Consider the following 16,866-nt stretch of genomic DNA (forward strand, 5'->3'; position numbering starts at 1 on the left):
TATTTAATGTATTTTAGAATTACTTTTGCTTTATTCTTTTATTAGTTAATGAACGTGTACAACTGGGACCTTCAATTTTAGTTCATGTTTTTTTCATCCCACATTATGTGGACACAATATCCCACAAAGATGGCAATATCCAAAATTCTTGGATCTTAAAATGCCAGCAGCTTTTGTGAGGGGTATGGTTAGGTTAAGGGGATGGAAAATACAGTTTGTACACTATTAACCCCAATAGGACTATGAACTGTCCCCTTAAAACATGGAAACCAAACTTGTGTGCCTCTGTGTATATATTTGCTTTTGTTTGTTTACTGAAACAATGTGGTAGATCTACTTGTCGTTGTCTTGTTGTTTTATTTATCTTCTTAGGTCATCTAAACATCCTGTATCTTTTTAATAACTAATAGTGAATTCATGGTAAGTAACAACAACAACAATGACATCTAAAAAGTAAACTAAACAGAGGACAGAAAATGGCTTATAAAGAAAAAGACTGAATGCCTAATACTAAATGATTCGGTCAACACTGACATCTAGTGGTCAATTATAGAGTAGACGTAAATGTATTATTTCACCTAATCTGTAAACAGTCTATATGAGACTCTGGACCACAAAATCAATCATACGGTCAATTTCTCAAAGAATAGTTTTATAATCTTTCCATTGATGTATGGTTTGTTAGGATAGGACACTATTTGGCCGAGATACAACTATTTGAAAATCAGAATACTGAGAAAAATCACCTTTAAAGGCCATCTTTCAATTTAATTTTATAACTTAATTTATACAGAATATTGTATGAAAATTTAAATCTAAAAAGACATATATAAGAATACATACGTTTTACAACACCCACGGGCAGAAATTAGGAAAAAAGTGTGCCTATTCTAAGCTACGCTCCAAAAAACCGCCTTTTCCCAGAGAACGCGTCATATGACGTAAGGACAGGCAAACATAGGCGCTGCCGCCCTCGTTCTCAGTGTGGGTTTACGTAGTCTGAGAGGTGGAAACAGAAAATAGAGATTGTCGTTATCGTTATTATAGTTATAGTAGGTTTGAGTTGTCACAATGGTGAATTCTTGTGTTTGTTTTGGATGCAACAACTCCAACTTGTCTGGCCATCGGGTCCACCGATTTCCAAACAAGAAACACAAAGATTTCCGTGCTTGGATACGTTTCGTCCAGGCAAAGAGAAGCAATTTCGCTGCCTCCTCGTTGACAAGACACACGGTGGTATGTGAAAAACACTTCACACAGGACAGCTACAACCAAGGAGATCTTATGGAATTTCGCATGGGATTTCGACGAAAAGAGTGGGTTAGGCTGGCAAATGGAGCTGTGCCATCGGTGCATGCAAGTCCACCTGCAAAATCTGGCGGGAGTGAAGAGTCTAACGTTAATGTTAGCACTAGGAGAGAATCTGCGCGTCGAAAACGGGAGCTTTGCACAGTAAGTCTTATAATACCATATACAAATTGTTGCAGCGAAATGTAGCTCTGCATGTAATTTCTGCAAATTTATTTTTCTTGACGTTATAATGGATTAGTCTTGGCATGGCACGAAAGCCCGCCTAGCTGCCGTCAGCTTACTCTTGTTACACCCCGTGAGTGTGCACATGAGCCTCCTGACACTTATTTTATTGAGCTATTAAGACAGGGTTCCAGAATTTTTTTAATTTTTTAATTAAAATTTGATGTGGTCGCATTCGCATATTACTTCTCGGTTAAATTCACGCATGAATTTTCCTGCATTTAACTTGTTTTAGCGCCCGCCAAATTGATTTTTTTTCTTTCCCGCCAAAGTCTTATTTGATCGGTGAGTAATGTAGATGAACTGCTGCCCTTGTGACAGGGTGCATGTTTAACTGAAAGAACGAGCAAAGAAAGAGAGCCACCGGTCACGCGCACTTTTCACCGTCTCCGAAACGCATCCAAGTTAATTCTATACAATATTAGTTTTCTTAGTTACATCGGAGTTGCCTTGGTTTTCTTTGACTAATCGAAACTGGTATCAACAAGGCACATGCGAGGGAATGCAGCTCGGGACTACTTTGAAAAGATTTTGAAAAGATTAGCAGTCTTTTAAATAATGCATGAATGGGGGATTTTCATGAAAGGACTACATATTTTAAAGTTCAAAGTTGTGATTTCGGTCTGTTTTCAGATTTTGGGAGAGAGTGCTGCCAGCAAAGACGGGGCGGGTGCAACTGCCACTTCAGATCCTGAAGATGATGGAGATGGAGACATCTCTACAGTGGACCCTGAGCCAGAAGTGGTCCATCGTGGATCACAGTGCAACATAAGATGTTTACATCGTTCTTTAGGTAGATAGCTTATATCTAACATTCACCATACATGCCATATACAGTCACAAATAAGGATTATGTCAAAGATTTTCATGATCTCCATGGTTACTATTTTGTCATTTCCACTTTTCAGACAGTAAACATTAAAAATTAAGAACTTCATAATGTTAGAAAAATATATTTTTTACTGGGTTGCATTAGATGCATGTGTTGTTACCAATGAATGTACAACGGTGAACAATTATTAAGATGAATCTCTTTCATCTAAGGTGTTCAGGTAAAGCCTCAGATGGTGGATGTGGGGACTCAAACCGAAAGGTTTGAGCATCGCAGATCAACTCCACTGGCCAGTCCTGAACAAAGTGATGATGAATGGTCATTTTCTGATATCATCAATCATTCTGGTGATATGTCATGGAGTCCAGGGGAGGAGATGTTGAGCGAGTCCTCTGAGGAGGAACCAGAAGAGCTGGAAGCTCTCAGTGACCCAAAGTAAAAACCTTTTTATTAATGGAAACTGTTTCTGATTGTGTATCAAAAAATGTCATAGTCAGAATTAATGTGTGTTTTCCTTTTCTTGTTTTCAGTGCTGTTGACAAGTTCATTGTTTGCCAGAGGCAGTTGCTGTCCTTGTTCACGGTTTGCTCTGCATGCTGCGGGGAAACCCAGGGACACATAATGCACCCGGAAGGAACTTTCATAAAAGTCAAGCAGGTAATGTCTTATTTGTCAACTGTGTGTGAGGAGCTGAATTATAGTCTGTGAATGTACAGTATGTATATTAATTATTTGTGTCTTAACTATACAGGTTTTTTACTGGCTCATCTTAAAGCTGCTTGAGTATTGAATCTTCTATCATCTTTCAGGCCTGCGGAACTTGTGGTTATGAGCGTTACTGGCAAAACCAAGAGAAGGTGCATCGAAACATGCCTGCCTGCAACCTTTTACTCAGCGGTGCCATCCACTTCTCAGGTTGCATGGCTACTCAGACAATCAGGATGCTGAAGCTGTTTGGACTGCAGTGCATAAGTCCCGGGACTTTTTTTCCGCCATCAGCGCTATTACACTATCCCTACCATCGTGCAGGCCTGGAGGACTGAGCAGAGGGGGATCATCAGGGAGTTGAAGGAGACTGGGGGTGGATTGATCCTGTCTGGTGACTGCAGGTAGAATGGTCTAGCTCACGTCAATGATGTCACGTCACGTCAAGAACAGGTCAATGTGTTTTTGCATTAACCTATAAATGTAACTGTTTTTGACGTTCTTAGATCAGATTCTCCTGGACACTGTGCCAAATATGGTAGCTACTCCTTGATTGAGGATCGAATTAACAAAGTTTTGGATGTTCAGCTTGTCCAAGTAAGTTGATGTCACACAGAAATCTTGTGTCTGATTTAGTTACTGATATTACTGTTACTGTTCAGTAATAATCAGTGGGTTTTACAGAGCTCAGAAGTCCCAAGCAGCTCTTGGTGTGAGCTAGAGGGTCTAAAGCGAAGTATGCAGTTCCTGATGGACCAAGACATGCAAGTATCTGCTCTGATAACAGACAGAAATCGGCAGGTAATGATGCTAGGAGAGATCTAAAGCTGAACAGCATTGACAGGCACAGTATCACTCAAAATAAATTCTACATTCTATAAAATCAATTTGTGTTTTAGGTGGCCAAGTGGGTACGTGAGAAAATGTGTTCAGAAGGAACAAGGCATTTCTTTGACGTCTGGCATATTGGGAAAAGTATGTATTGTGATGTTGGTAGTTCTATATAACAGACTTGTTTTTTGTAGTTAAATTCACTTTCCTAATAATTAGTATGCTCTGCTCTGTTTGTCTGCTCTGGAACAGGTGTACAGAAAGCACTGGATGCTGCTGCAAAAGAGAGGGACTGTGAGGATCTGAAGCTGTGGAGGCCAGCCATCATCAACCATCTCTACTGGACCGCAGCTTCCACCCCTACAGGAGATCCAGATGAGATGCAGGCAAAATGGCAGAGTATGATAAATCATGTACAGGACATACATGAACACAGCACTCCTGCATTTACCAGCTGCGCACATCCACCGTTGGAAGGAGAGGCAAGAAACAAGGAGTGGCTGGAACCAGGTACAACATAATAGCCCATGTTAAAAGATGTCAAATGTTTTGAGGCTAAACTTTTTTCAGTGCTTGTAAATTTTAGTTTGGTTTTATCAATACGTAACCCCATGTGTACTAGTAATTACTTGTGTTATGAAATGCGACAGATTATATGACAGAATACATTTTATTCAGGATCACCAGCAGCCACTAAACTGGAGAGTGTAGCTGCCAGGAAAGCACTGGTAAAGGATATTCGACAATTGTCACCTCAGCATCAGACATTCTCCCTGGAGGCCTACCATTCCCTCATTCTGCACTTTGCTCCCAAACACACTGGCTTTTCTTTTCTTGGGATGTACAGCAGGTAGTGTTATCACTTAAAAGTATCGATACTAATAAAATTAGTTTTTTTTTGTTTGTTTTTTTTTTCAATTTCACGATATTGCAATACATTTGTCCTTTTGTAGCAGGTAACTGATGACAGAATGAATATGGCTAAAAACTAATGCAGTCTTGCATAGCAGACCAAAAATGTTATAGATTGATAACAGCATTACATATTGTTTGCAAAAAATAATTGCAAAGATGAGTCATTGTCTTAGACCCATTTGAACTGAAAAACATTAATGTCATGTGTTTCTGTTGCATTTCACTGCATTGGGTTAGCTTTGGAGACCTAATGTTCTATCTACTTATCTCGTACAGACTTCTCTTGGCAGCCCTACATTTCAATAGTAATGGCAACCGAGATGTAGCGCGAACTAGTGAGGGTGAGGGACGCTACGCTGTTCGCTACCCACGGTTTCGGAAAGGTGGCTGGGTAGTCCACCCCATCAAGGAGAAACCATCTTACGGTTAGTAGTTTCACTTAGTTTTTCAATATCTTTTTTGTGTGAATCTATCTTCTTTATGTGAGTCAACCATGTTACTAAATGTTTTCTAAACATTTCTCTTCTCAAGGATACGCAACAAATCTTATGGTCTCTCTGGTAGAGGAATACTGCAAGTCACCACAGGCCCTACAAGAAAGCAGTGCCGTCTTGTCCTCTGCTGCACCGCCCCCCCTCACCTCTTCCCTCCAGAAGGTTGCCAAGGATGAGGCAGTCAGCCTCCATCTCGCACGACACTCACGTTTTAACATGTAATAAAAGATCAATTTTAACAGTACAGTTTGTTTCACTGTGGATTTATTAATCATCTTCCAAGCGGGGCCACTGGAAACCTTTGTATGTCTGTCCCTCCTCTGCAAACTGCCTCCTTATTTCTGACACAACACATGAAGGTATGGCTTTTCTAATGTTCCTGCCTAGTATTCCGTACGCCCAGCGGACAACCTGCCTGTATGCTGTGTATCGGAACTGCCTGTGGTGGAGATTGGGACATAATTACATTTTGATCATACCATGTTTTCATAGTAAACAATTCCAATGGTAAATATTGCATGTCCTGTTGGCTGATATTCTACTGTACTACACAACACCAAAGTTGTTTTTATAGTAAGTATATGGAAACCACTGAGTTAAAAACCTGCTTAACAGGATTTACTATTTTGGTGTAGAAAAGCTGTTTCTTTGAATTGCAGTGTGAAATAATTTTTGCTCAAAACCTACTCTGGTCTGCTGGCTTGAAGAGGGCCATGCTCTTGTCTGAAGTTCATGTATGCTATCTGCAGCACAAAAGGATTCAGACAGGATGCTTCAAACCCTGGATGGAGTGTGAGGCAGGTAATGTCTTCTGGGGGATCTAGGTTTTGGACAAGAGACCAATAGGCGTCGACCTCCCTACAGCACACACTCTCCACTGCAGATGGCATAGCCTCACATCTACCACACAAGCACCTGTTAAACAAATGTGCTAAGATAAACTCACTCTCCTTCCCTCCTTGTAGCTCTAGTGGTTGGTGTAAGACCTTGTAAGAAACGACATGTAGACTACTTACTTCCTAAAACTTAGGTAAATATGCACTGTAAAAAGACACACCCCCTGTACAGTATAGGCTGTCAATTAGATGCATTTATCTGCATGCCTTACAACCAGTATCCCTCCACGTGACAATAAAACATCCTTGTAACAGTGACTATTTACATGAACAGCATATTCCCGTCCTAGCCGGAACACTAACTGCTTTCATACACGTACTCCGCAGAACATGTGAGCTCATTTACATAATGTCCATCGGAAATACTAAGAGGTGAGTAGTATAACAGCCGACTAAGTTCGGAATTCAAGCTGGCCGGTTATGTTGTGCAGATATACGGCCCAAACGCTTGACATCTGCAGAAGCAGAACATGCGGACACCTAGGTCTGAAAGCAGTTACTGATTAAAAATCAGCTAGCAATTTCTAAAAAATTTCACGATAAACTATGTTGTGCAGAAATGCACAGAATTTCTATCACAGATGTAAGCTATAGCCTACACCCTACAGCATTCATTTAAAATCTGGGATCTAAATTAATTATTTAAGACATGCTGCTGGCATAGATGGTGACAATCTACATGGATGCTTGAAAAACAACAAAGTCGACAGCAATATTGCTAAATATGATTTATTAAAGATACTGCAATGTGATAAACATGGAGAGAACGTTAGCCACAATTAGCCTGTGGTCACTCACCAAGAAACCTGCCCAATTCTCAACCGATTCTCCTCACACCACAACTCTATCTCTCGCCTCTGTCCATTTACCCTTCCCCTTAACTCTGCCTGACCCCTCTCTCGCCTAGGCGGCTCGTAATTATACGGCAATGGCCCATCGTAAGAGCTGACATTTATCCCTGCTGCAACCTCTTCACTGTCTGACTCCATTACGAAGAGACGATGTTTACCTGCCGTTGCGTCACTTCCGATCAGAGCGTTTTTCACAACGGAAGTAATTTTATTCACAATTTCTTTAAAAAAACTGTTTTAATGCACATTTATGATTCATTTCTTCACGCAAGTCGAGTTCCTACACTGTTTATCTACACGTTCATTCACAGGGATCTTCAACTTGAAAGATAGGCTTTAAAGATGTCCAAATGAAGTTCTTAGCCGTGCATTTAACTAATCAAAAATTGAGTTTTGAAATGTACAAAATATATTCATGGAACACGATCTTTACTTAATATCCTAATGATTTTTGAAATAAAAGCAAAATCAATAATTTTAACCCATTTGATTTGAATATATATATTATTTTTTGCTAAAGCGACTTAAACTGCATTCAGGCTACAACACACACACACACACACACACACACACACACACACACACACATACACCAGTATGTGTGTTCCCTGTGAATCGAACCCACAACCTTTTGCTAACGCAATGCTCTACCACTGAGCCACAGGAATACCTTTCCTGCGACAAACACGCGTGTTGCGTATATACGAACACGATCACATACAAACAACAGAGCTATACATTCTAAAGATGACATGACTGATTTTTACATTTGAACAAAACCATAATGTACAACCCACGTCAACATATATATATATATCTTGTCCTAATCCCCGGAATACATCAGTAGGTTTATCGTTTCCTCACGGATGTATTTGATCGCGGCACACACACACTTCATGTGCCGCTAGAGCTGCTGTCTGTGGCTGGATCTCACGCTACTGTGTAAGTATTTTGCTCTCGATACAGTCTGTTTTAAACGAATGACAGCTAATGGCATCTCAGAGTGAAGCTCTGGCAATGTCTATGTCCTTCACTCGTTATTTCTTCAGACATGTAACACAAATCAATCCGTGGTCTCAGACTCCTGCGATGAAACACCTTTTCAAAATGTTTAGTGGTAAACGACAAATCCAGATTACGCCTCATAACACTAACGTGTAATGTTAATGTTAGAGCATACGGTTAAGATAGGTGCTATGCTTTTTTATAGAGTATTGTCCATTTCTCGTAGTCATTGTGATTTCATCAGAACCGGGTAGATATATATTAATTATAACTCGTTACTGATTCCAGAGACTTTCTAAGTGAATATTAGAGGTAGGGTTTTTTATTTGAGAAAGATGAAAAAGAGGAAGTCGAGAGAATCTATAAATTATGAATACATTTTTGCTATTGTGTAAATAATATGTAATCATGTAATCCATAAAAAGTATCTAGTCTGACTACGAGTATTTTGAAATGTAATTGAATCTAATCTTAGTTTGTGGATTCTGGTAAGGTGATTCAGATTACATGTTATCAGTTACTACCCAGCTCTGGATTTCATCTTGTGCATGCAGTATGACGAAACCCCGTGGGTTCGAGTTCTGGAGGGGCACTCTGAAGGCTGCGCGCTATGTGGTGGCACCCATGGTGGAGCAGAGCGAGCTGGCCTGGAGGCTCCTGAGCCGCAGACACGGCGCAGAGCTCTGCTACACTCCCATGCTGCACGCACAGGTGTTCGTCAGGGATGCCAACTACCGCAGAGAGAACCTGTACATTGAGCTCAACCAGGAGGACCGACCCCTCATCGCACAGGTGGGCTCCATCGTGTTTGAAGCCCCTTGAGGGGACAGAGAGGACTGTGTGAGTTATTCACTGCTGTCTCCTTACAGTTCTGTGCCAATGATCCAGAGGTGTTCATCCAGGCCGCTCTACTTGCCCAGGATTACTGTGATGCCATCGATCTGAATTTGGGTTGTCCTCAGATGATTGCAAAAAGAGGTACTAAGCTCAGCGGACACTTCATTTCTGATGTATATGAGAGATAAACCACCATTCATGAGACTTTTTTTTGGCGCAAGGATGCAGTAAATTAGTAAAATGTGAGCAATGTTGCAAAAGATTTTATTACTAAAAAAAAGCATTACTATTCTTACAAATATATTACCAGCACAACTGATTTCAACGCTGATAATTAGAAATCTTTCTTAAGCATCAAATCAGCATATTAAAATGATTTCTGAAGGATCATTTGACATTGAAGACTGGAGTAATGATAAAATAAAAAGGAATAAATTATATTTAAAATGTAGTAATATATCTAAAAATATATTGCAATTATTTTAAATTTGTTATAATATTTAACAGTATCCCAGGTAAAACAAAAAAAAAAACTCCATAATGTTCTTAGTGCTCTATTTTCAGGCACTAATTTTGTACTTAATATACTAAACATAATTCTTTTGTACCTCTTAAGAATATCGAAGTAAGTGTATTTTGGGACACAAATCAGTGCGCAAAAATACAGCACTGATATTATAGCAGTGCACGTTTTCTTCACCCTTGGTTACTGTTTTAACTGTGTTTTTGATCTTATAATACACCCTTGGCGAGCATTAGAGACTTCTTTGAAAAACGTTTGAAAAAATTCTCAACATGAAGTTTGATTCCAAAAATACTTGCTTCATTCGTTCACTGAAATCTCACATTTTAGCGAAATGCGTCCCTGTTTCCCCATTATGGCTGATTTATAAATTCTCTAGGCCATTATGGTGTGTTTCTTCAAGACGAGTGGGATCTTCTCGAGAAAATGAGTAAGTTGTCTTATTTTAGCAGCTCAGTGCAGATGTGATCCACGTAGAGAATGTGTCTTATTCTGGTGCCGTCGTTTACAGTTAAACTGGCCGATGAAAAGCTCTCTGTGCCCATAACCTGCAAGATCCGGGTCTTCCCAGAGATTGAGAAAACCGTGAAGTATGCCAAAATGCTGGAAAAGGCTGGATGCCAGGTAAAGTGTTTCCCTTGTGTATTATATAGCAGATACTTTTATCTAAAGTGCAAATGGAGCGACCTAGGAGCCCTTGAGAGAGAGTGAGTCTTACGTCTCTCCAACCTGGAATTGATCTGTAATTGTATTTGTAATACCAGCTGTAACCACTACATTACCTCAAATATCAATCTAATGCGATTCATATATTCTTGAACCAGCTGCTGATTTAAAAAAAAAAAATCCATTTGTAGCTCCTCACAGTTCATGGGAGAACTAAAGACCAAAAGGGGGCTTTGACTGGGATTGCAAGTTGGAAGCACATCAAAGCCGTACGGTAAGAGATGCAGCACTCGCTTCTGCTGCTGACTGTTCTCAGGGGTCTGTGCTGATGGTGTGCCTTTTACTGTATTTGTGTAGGGAGGCTGTAAACATTCCCATTTTCGCCAATGGGAACATCCAGCACCTGAGCGATGTTCAGCGATGCATGGAGGAGACTGGAGTACAAGGGTCATGAGCGCAGGTAACACATACAAAGATGAGGTTCATAAACATGCTCGGACAGAAAGACTCCCGCTTCCTAATGCAGTAATGGAACAATATGAACTCCTTACGTTTACAGAAGGGAATCTGCACAATCCTGCTCTGTTCGAAGGCCGTAGTCCACCGTGGTGGGAGATGGCTGAGGAGTACCTGGAGGTTGTGGAGAAGCACCCACCCTGCAGTCTGTCTTGTGTCCCGTGCTCACTGTCTTCAAACTGTGGCACCACACGTCAGTTCCTTCAGATTTGATGCTTGCTGCTTGAGATTTAGTCACTTAATGAATGGAGAGAGTTCAAAAGTGATTGACTGGTGAATTGTATAATAATAAGTATTTTAATTTTTTTATTACAACAGCTTACAGATACATCAAGATCTGAGGGAGGAGTCTGGCCAAAGCCAAAAACATCGCTGGGATTGCAGAGGTCAACCGACAGCTGAAACAACGTTGCCAGGTAAAGGAACTTTGTTGATTTTCATACTAATCCATCATAGTTCAACTTGATTCAGACAGAAATGTTTCTAAAGCTTATGAGAGAGTTACATTTTCTTACCTTACTGTTACAGGAGGGAGATGGCTAAAGATGAATCGAATGGACTCGGACTGGACTTCCCTTCCCTCACTGGATCTGTCAACCCTACGTCAGACCACCGTGAGGACACGTTTCTGATTGTGTGAATGTGAAGAAACCATCACAATTATAGTATTTCTGTGCTCTCAGCAAAACGGTATAAAATCAGTCATAGTCTTTGACAAAGCCAAGGTTCAGAGAAATCGTTTCTGTCCATGATAGACATACACTAGTTTGAATATAAGACATGAACATGATTGTGAAGCTGGTATATTTTGCAGGCCTAAGGATCCAAACACTGAAAATGGGCAGAGAGCCACAGAACCAAAGCTGTGAGTGTAAAGAGGACGCTGGAGGGACAGCGAGGGACCCAACGACTCGCTCTCCAAAGAACAAGCAGAAGAAGAAAGCCCGTAACCCCCACAAGAACTTCTGTCCAGAGCTGAAACGTGAGGACAAATCTTTTCCCAATATTTCCCAGAGCCCACTGTCCTGATGGGGCCTTCTTTTAAGTTAGATCGATGACACTGCACATTATTGTCACCTTCAAATAATAATATAGGAAAAAAAGATATGAAATGATACAAAAAAATGCTTATTAGACATGCACTACCATTCAGAAGTTTGGGTCAGTAAGGTTTATTTTATTCAGTGTCACATCATCCTTTAAAAATCATTATAATATGCAGATTTTCTGATTTAAGAAACATTTCTTTTTATCCATGTTGGGAACAGTTGCTGTTTAATATTATTGTGGAAACTTATAAAAAATTCTGGACACTAAAATAGAAATCATTTGTAACACTATAAATGTCTTTACTGTCACTTTTGATCAATTTAATGTGTCCTTTCTGAATAATAAATAATGTTATTTTCTATTTTACTTTTAAATTGTAATATATTGTCATTAAGATATTGGCTAACGCATAATGATTAAGGTCAATAACATTGCCTTTGCATCCTTGTTTTCTGCAGCAAAATACATCAAGTGTGAGCAATGCGGAAACCCTAAAGTACGTCTCATGATTCTATTTCTTCATCTGATGATTTTAATAATGTTAAAATGTACTCATTTTTCGAAATGTTTACAGAACCATTTCGTGCGCTTTTTAAAAATCTTAATTTCACAGATGTACACAAGGTAAATAAATTTTACTCCACACCTTCAACAGGGGAATAAATGTGTGTTCAGCTTGTGCCGTGGCTGCTGCAAGAGGAAGGCTTTCAAGGAAGTGGCTGATTGTCCTGGTTAGTACTGTACTTCAAGCAGCTGCTTCACTCCGACTACATCAGGAACACAAATAGCTTCACAAGGGAACGAGATTGTTTAGTGATTTGATACTGTAAGGAATGAGGCATTAGAATTTGATTTGCTAAAATATTTTATCAGTGTGTAAATACTGAGCCTAAGAGGAAGTTACATTAACTTCTCAGAATGTTTAAATGAAAAACACTATTCTGATGCATGTATCTGAATGTAACTTGTAATGTCCTACCATTTCTATAAGACTAACTGTTTGCTCTCTTGTTCATTGTTGTGTTACAGGCCATGGATTGAGATTCAAACCAAGGCTTTTAAAACAGTCGAACTCTGATCCAGGTGATGGGCTGACGAATGGGAATCCCAACACTCAGACAGTTTCCACTGCGGCCCATGATCCACTGTAAAGCAGACTGTCTAGTGTATGTGGACAAACAGTCACGTCTGAAAACACATTGAACTGGTTTACCACTTACTTAACATTGCTGCACTGAATTAGAAGTACAAGACTGGCATTTGTGGCCAAACCTGGTTTTTCACTGTTGATGTGTGACTTGGATCCATATGACACCAAATGAACTAAACGTGCAAAGAAACAGAAATGGAAAGATCAGTGCTACTCTTACTTACACTAAGATCATCTGTAGAGTCATTCTTTTCTGTAACAAAGTACCACTTTCTGGACTGCTGTCGGGGTGAATAGTTCCATAGTCTTAATAATTGAAGAGGGTTTATTAGAGTAGTTATTTTGAAATTGCTGGGCACGTGGTATTGAAGCAGCCGCTCTGAATGCACAATCCTGTACTGCTCACCTAAGATAGAGGAGCTGGAACGTTCGGATGGGAAAATACACCAACGGACAGCTTCTCTCAAACTGTATTTTTACTGTATTTATTGTCTTCCAAAATGAAAAGATTGGGCATAGTGGTAATGTTGCAACCACAGACAAACATCTTTGACTTTTAATGCATTTTAACCTTTTTTTGTTTGTTTTTGGAACATGTATAATAAATTCAGTTTTAATCTGAGAACCTCTACTTACTTTCCTGTGCGGTCATGATCATATGATGGTTTCACACACAAATACTGACATTTATTGTACACAGTACACACTACAAGGTTCCTGACCCAGTAAATTATTGGTTTTGAAAGAATGATGTGAGATTTCAGATGCCTTACACTATCAATGCTATTATTGTACTGCCTTTTATCTCATTATTTTAGTGTTTCAAAAGAAGTATGCAGTTTTCTAATACAACTTTGGTTCAACATAATTGACATTTTCTTTTCATTATAAGCCAAAATGTTATTTTTTCACAAAGTACTTTAAAGCATCAGGACTCAATGCAGTGCCTTAGTCTTAAGACATGGGACAGTTGCTCAGAAACACCCCTGAATGAGTCCCTAAATGTAAATTGTGTGTACTGATCCGTGACTTCTGTGTGGAGGTTTTAGTTTTTTTTCCCGTCGGTTCCTTGGGCTTAGTATTTGTTCAAACAGTTTGGAAATTTTGCTCGAATAAATTCTGAAGTGATAAAAACTTGCCTTTCTCCTTATCTAATAACATGATCAAAAAACTGAACCGTTTTTTAAACGTTTCTAGGTATCGTTTATTCAAGGCCATAAAAGCAAATAAAATCTACCTTCGTTGAAGGTCACGAGCAGCTGATGATGATTCACTGGAGTAACAATCTTAATTAAACAGCAGAACACAACACAACAGAGAAATAACTAAATGTTCTGAAACAGAGATAACGCTGCAGTTGTTGAAAGTGTTCGAATCAGTCTAATTGCATTTCCGACTGCAGCATCAGAAACACAGAGAAAGAAGCATCTTTTTGAATGTATGTTTATTTTTAAAAGCATGTTTTGTGATGAGGTTTCTCAATGTGTAATCAAGGTTTGTCACAAGATACAGAGGAAAGTGCATCCTTTACAAAGAAACAACAGGCCGGTACAGCTGAAGTGCCGCATCTTTTTTTTTTTTTTTTTTTTTTTTCATTTGAGCAACAGGGTGTGCTTGTCTATAATGCAGACAGCAGATATCTTCTTCCAACTTAAATAAAGTCTTTAGATTGTGATTTTTCTCTCTTCAGCAGGGAAATAATTTGATTTCTAACCGGGGGCCTAAGATGCGGCAGTGGCCCCGTCAACTTTCCCAGGAGAGGCATCTGGTCGGGTCTTCACATGTTGGTGCTCATTCGTGTTTGGCTGTTGGCAGGTTGTGAGCTCCCCTTGACTGCCTTCTCTTGGAGGGGACTGGGAAAGCAATGAAAGGGATCAGTGAGAAGCATCATGTAGAGCGGGAAAAACAGATTGAGAGGGAAAGGCATGCTGGTGTTTGGTGAAGAAATGACAGAGATGAAGAGATGAAGGGTATACTTATAGCTCTTTCTCAGGGAACTGAAGCTCACAAGATCTCAGAGCTTACGTTTTTTTCCCCAAATATATTAAAGTAACCTGCATCTAGTTGATTGCATACATGCAATAAGCTAGAGGATGGATTTAATACAAAATTCCAGGTTCAATACAAATTAAGCTCAATCGACAGCTTTTGTGGCTTAATGTTAGTTTAAAAAAAAGACTAAATAAAGAAAAATAATGCACGATTTGAGGTTCTGGAGAGGCACTTACAATGGAAGCAAATGGGGCTAATCCATAGCTTATTTTTAAAAGCACTGACATTAATTCTTCTATAAACATTTGTTTATTGTTTTAGCTCTAAAGTTGTTCCCTTGATATTTATAGTCATTTTAGGGTTTAAGCTGAGCTGTCTTTGCAACAATTGTAAAATTGTATTTACACTACCATTCAAACATTTAGGGTGAGTATTTTAATGTTTTAAATGTCGTCTGCATTTATTTGATCAAAAATACTGTAAAAATAGTAATACTGTCAAACATTATTACAACTTCACTGTTTCAAATGTTAACATTTATTTGCCATATCAGAAACATCGGCTATATTCATGGCAACATTAACAGTATCATATCAATACATCATTTACAATAATTTTTTTATATATTTTATTTAATAATTTATTCTTCTAATGTCAACGCTGAATTTTCAGCATCTTTTTTTTAGGATTCTCTGGTGGACAGAAAGTTCAAAAGAAAAGCACAATCCTCTTACTGACCCCACATTATTTTTTTTTACAAATGTAATTTCACATAGACAGATATAGTCTACTTCTTTTGGTTACACTGCTAAAACAGCAAGTACTTAAACATTGTTTCGGATTGGCCTCGTTCATTTCCTTTGCAAGTGTCTCACTGTGACCCAAATTATTTTACTTTTTTCAAAGAAAATGAGAGACAAGTGCTGTCAATTGAGATTAGCCTCAAATGAACTGAGAACATTAATTTAACATTCACTTAGTACAACAAAGCTCACATGCAGTTTGCTTTTAAGTGCAGTTACACAGCGAAGGCAACTTTACATGAGTGTGAAGAACACAGCTTCATCTCACGGCATCCTCAGATGTGTTACTGCTTTAATAAATGCAATGCTTTGACTGGGACTCAGAAACAGAGAGGGGCTCGGAGACACTCATGCTGATGGTCAGGTGATGGTGAGGTGAAGAGCAGAGCGAGGACACATTACCCTGGGGACCCTGTTACCTTGACGTGAAATCTGATTACGAAGCACAGCTGCCCGCAGGATCATGGCTTTCGCTCGTCTCTGGAACTCTTTGCCCATCTGTAGAGACTTCTCAAAGGTTGTGCTTCTCTGATCCACGTCCCTGGCATACAAGATCTACAAACACAGTTTTCAATTCACAGGTGAAACTCAAGATTTAATGCAAAATCGTTGTGTTTCTAGAACAGTCCCTTGTTTCAGGCAAAAAGGCGATACGGCATGTTTTATTCAAGGTAAGGTGCTTAATGAAAAAGCGAGAGAAACGTGGATTTGAAATATAATTCAGTCAATGCTGAAAGGTACTGATACAAAAAGTCTTTTAGCTTAACAACAAGAAAAGGGAACATTGTTCCAGAAAAAAGAAGTGTCAGGGTGGATAAATGAGAGACCTTGCTGTGGGAGTCGATCCGGCCATTGATCAGGCCCTCCAGGATCAGCTGGGTCAGTTCATCCTCCAGAGCTGCCACTGTGGTATTAAAGGACACGGCCATTTTGTTCATGTCTGCTGACACATAGGGGCTAAAGTACTGCCCGTGGGAAACACAAGACAAGGTTAATCAATCGGTCATCAAAGAGCGACTGTGTTAATACTTTAGGAGTCAATATTATCTTATGGCCATTACACTTTTAACTTTACCTCGCATTCCATATCAATATAATAATGTCAAGCAGGGCTCAAAAACACAGATGACCTGATGTTCACTGATCATGTGCATTGGTTAATATGGCTTGAACATATTGAACACTGCTTTTGGGAAATCTACTGATTTAAAGGATAGTTCACCAAAAATGAAGCTTCTCTCATCATTTGCTCATCCAGTTATCGTTT

General features: G+C 39.3%; 2 protein-coding genes and 1 pseudogene across 5 annotated transcripts; 2 read left to right on the forward strand and 1 right to left on the reverse strand.

Annotated features, from left to right (window-relative positions):
• The first annotated feature begins 753 nt into the window (after window positions 1-753).
• On the forward strand, window positions 754-7,322 carry LOC113102916 (uncharacterized). 4 transcript variants are annotated; one of them, XM_026265878.1, is made up of 12 exons: window positions 754-1,452; window positions 2,167-2,326; window positions 2,578-2,800; window positions 2,896-3,022; window positions 3,175-3,474; window positions 3,577-3,667; window positions 3,755-3,871; window positions 3,970-4,045; window positions 4,154-4,411; window positions 4,580-4,751; window positions 5,093-5,241; window positions 5,348-7,322. In XM_026265878.1, exons 7-12 carry the CDS (start codon window positions 3,809-3,811, stop codon window positions 5,530-5,532), a joined length of 903 nt encoding a protein of 300 aa, XP_026121663.1. In that variant the 5' UTR covers window positions 754-1,452; window positions 2,167-2,326; window positions 2,578-2,800; window positions 2,896-3,022; window positions 3,175-3,474; window positions 3,577-3,667; window positions 3,755-3,808; the 3' UTR covers window positions 5,533-7,322. The 4 variants fall into 4 exon arrangements, 2 of the variants coding, with proteins under 2 accessions (XP_026121663.1, XP_026121664.1); XM_026265879.1 differs by lacking the exons at window positions 754-1,452; window positions 2,167-2,326 and having other exon boundaries at window positions 2,417-2,800; XR_003291133.1 differs by lacking the exons at window positions 3,970-4,045; window positions 4,154-4,411; window positions 4,580-4,751; window positions 5,093-5,241; window positions 5,348-7,322 and having other exon boundaries at window positions 3,755-3,798.
• Window positions 7,323-7,926: 604 nt separating this feature from the next.
• Window positions 7,927-12,848, forward strand: LOC113102914 (tRNA-dihydrouridine(16/17) synthase [NAD(P)(+)]-like; annotated as a pseudogene).
• Window positions 12,849-14,764: 1,916 nt separating this feature from the next.
• On the reverse strand, window positions 14,765-16,590 carry LOC113102915 (COP9 signalosome complex subunit 1-like). Its single transcript, XM_026265876.1, has 2 exons — window positions 16,427-16,590; window positions 14,765-16,154 (listed from the first exon to the last, which is right to left on the reverse strand). The coding sequence occupies exons 1-2, from the start codon at window positions 16,535-16,537 to the stop codon at window positions 15,960-15,962; spliced, it is 306 nt and encodes a 101-aa protein (XP_026121661.1). The 5' UTR covers window positions 16,538-16,590; the 3' UTR covers window positions 14,765-15,959.
• Between the last annotated feature and the right edge of the window lie 276 nt (window positions 16,591-16,866).

Source organism: Carassius auratus, unplaced genomic scaffold, assembly GCF_003368295.1.
Source record: "Carassius auratus strain Wakin unplaced genomic scaffold, ASM336829v1 scaf_tig00217771, whole genome shotgun sequence".
Classification (NCBI taxonomy): Eukaryota; Metazoa; Chordata; class Actinopteri; order Cypriniformes; family Cyprinidae; genus Carassius; species Carassius auratus.

Excerpts from the sequence above, each read along its gene's own strand:
- LOC113102916 (XM_026265878.1), top strand. The coding sequence starts at position 3,809 with ATGCAGTTCCTGATGGACCAAGACATGCAAGTATCTGCTCTGATAACA. Across the intron at positions 3,872-3,969 it reads TAACAGACAGAAATCGGCAG|GTGGCCAAGTGGGTACGTGA; the intron begins GTAATGATGCTA and ends TTTGTGTTTTAG. Across the intron at positions 4,046-4,153 it reads CGTCTGGCATATTGGGAAAA|GTGTACAGAAAGCACTGGAT; the intron begins GTATGTATTGTG and ends GCTCTGGAACAG.
- LOC113102915 (XM_026265876.1), bottom strand. The coding sequence starts at position 16,537 with ATGAACAAAATGGCCGTGTCCTTTAATACCACAGTGGCAGCTCTGGAG. Across the intron at positions 16,155-16,426 it reads GGATCGACTCCCACAGCAAG|ATCTTGTATGCCAGGGACGT; the intron begins GTCTCTCATTTA and ends CTGTGTTTGTAG.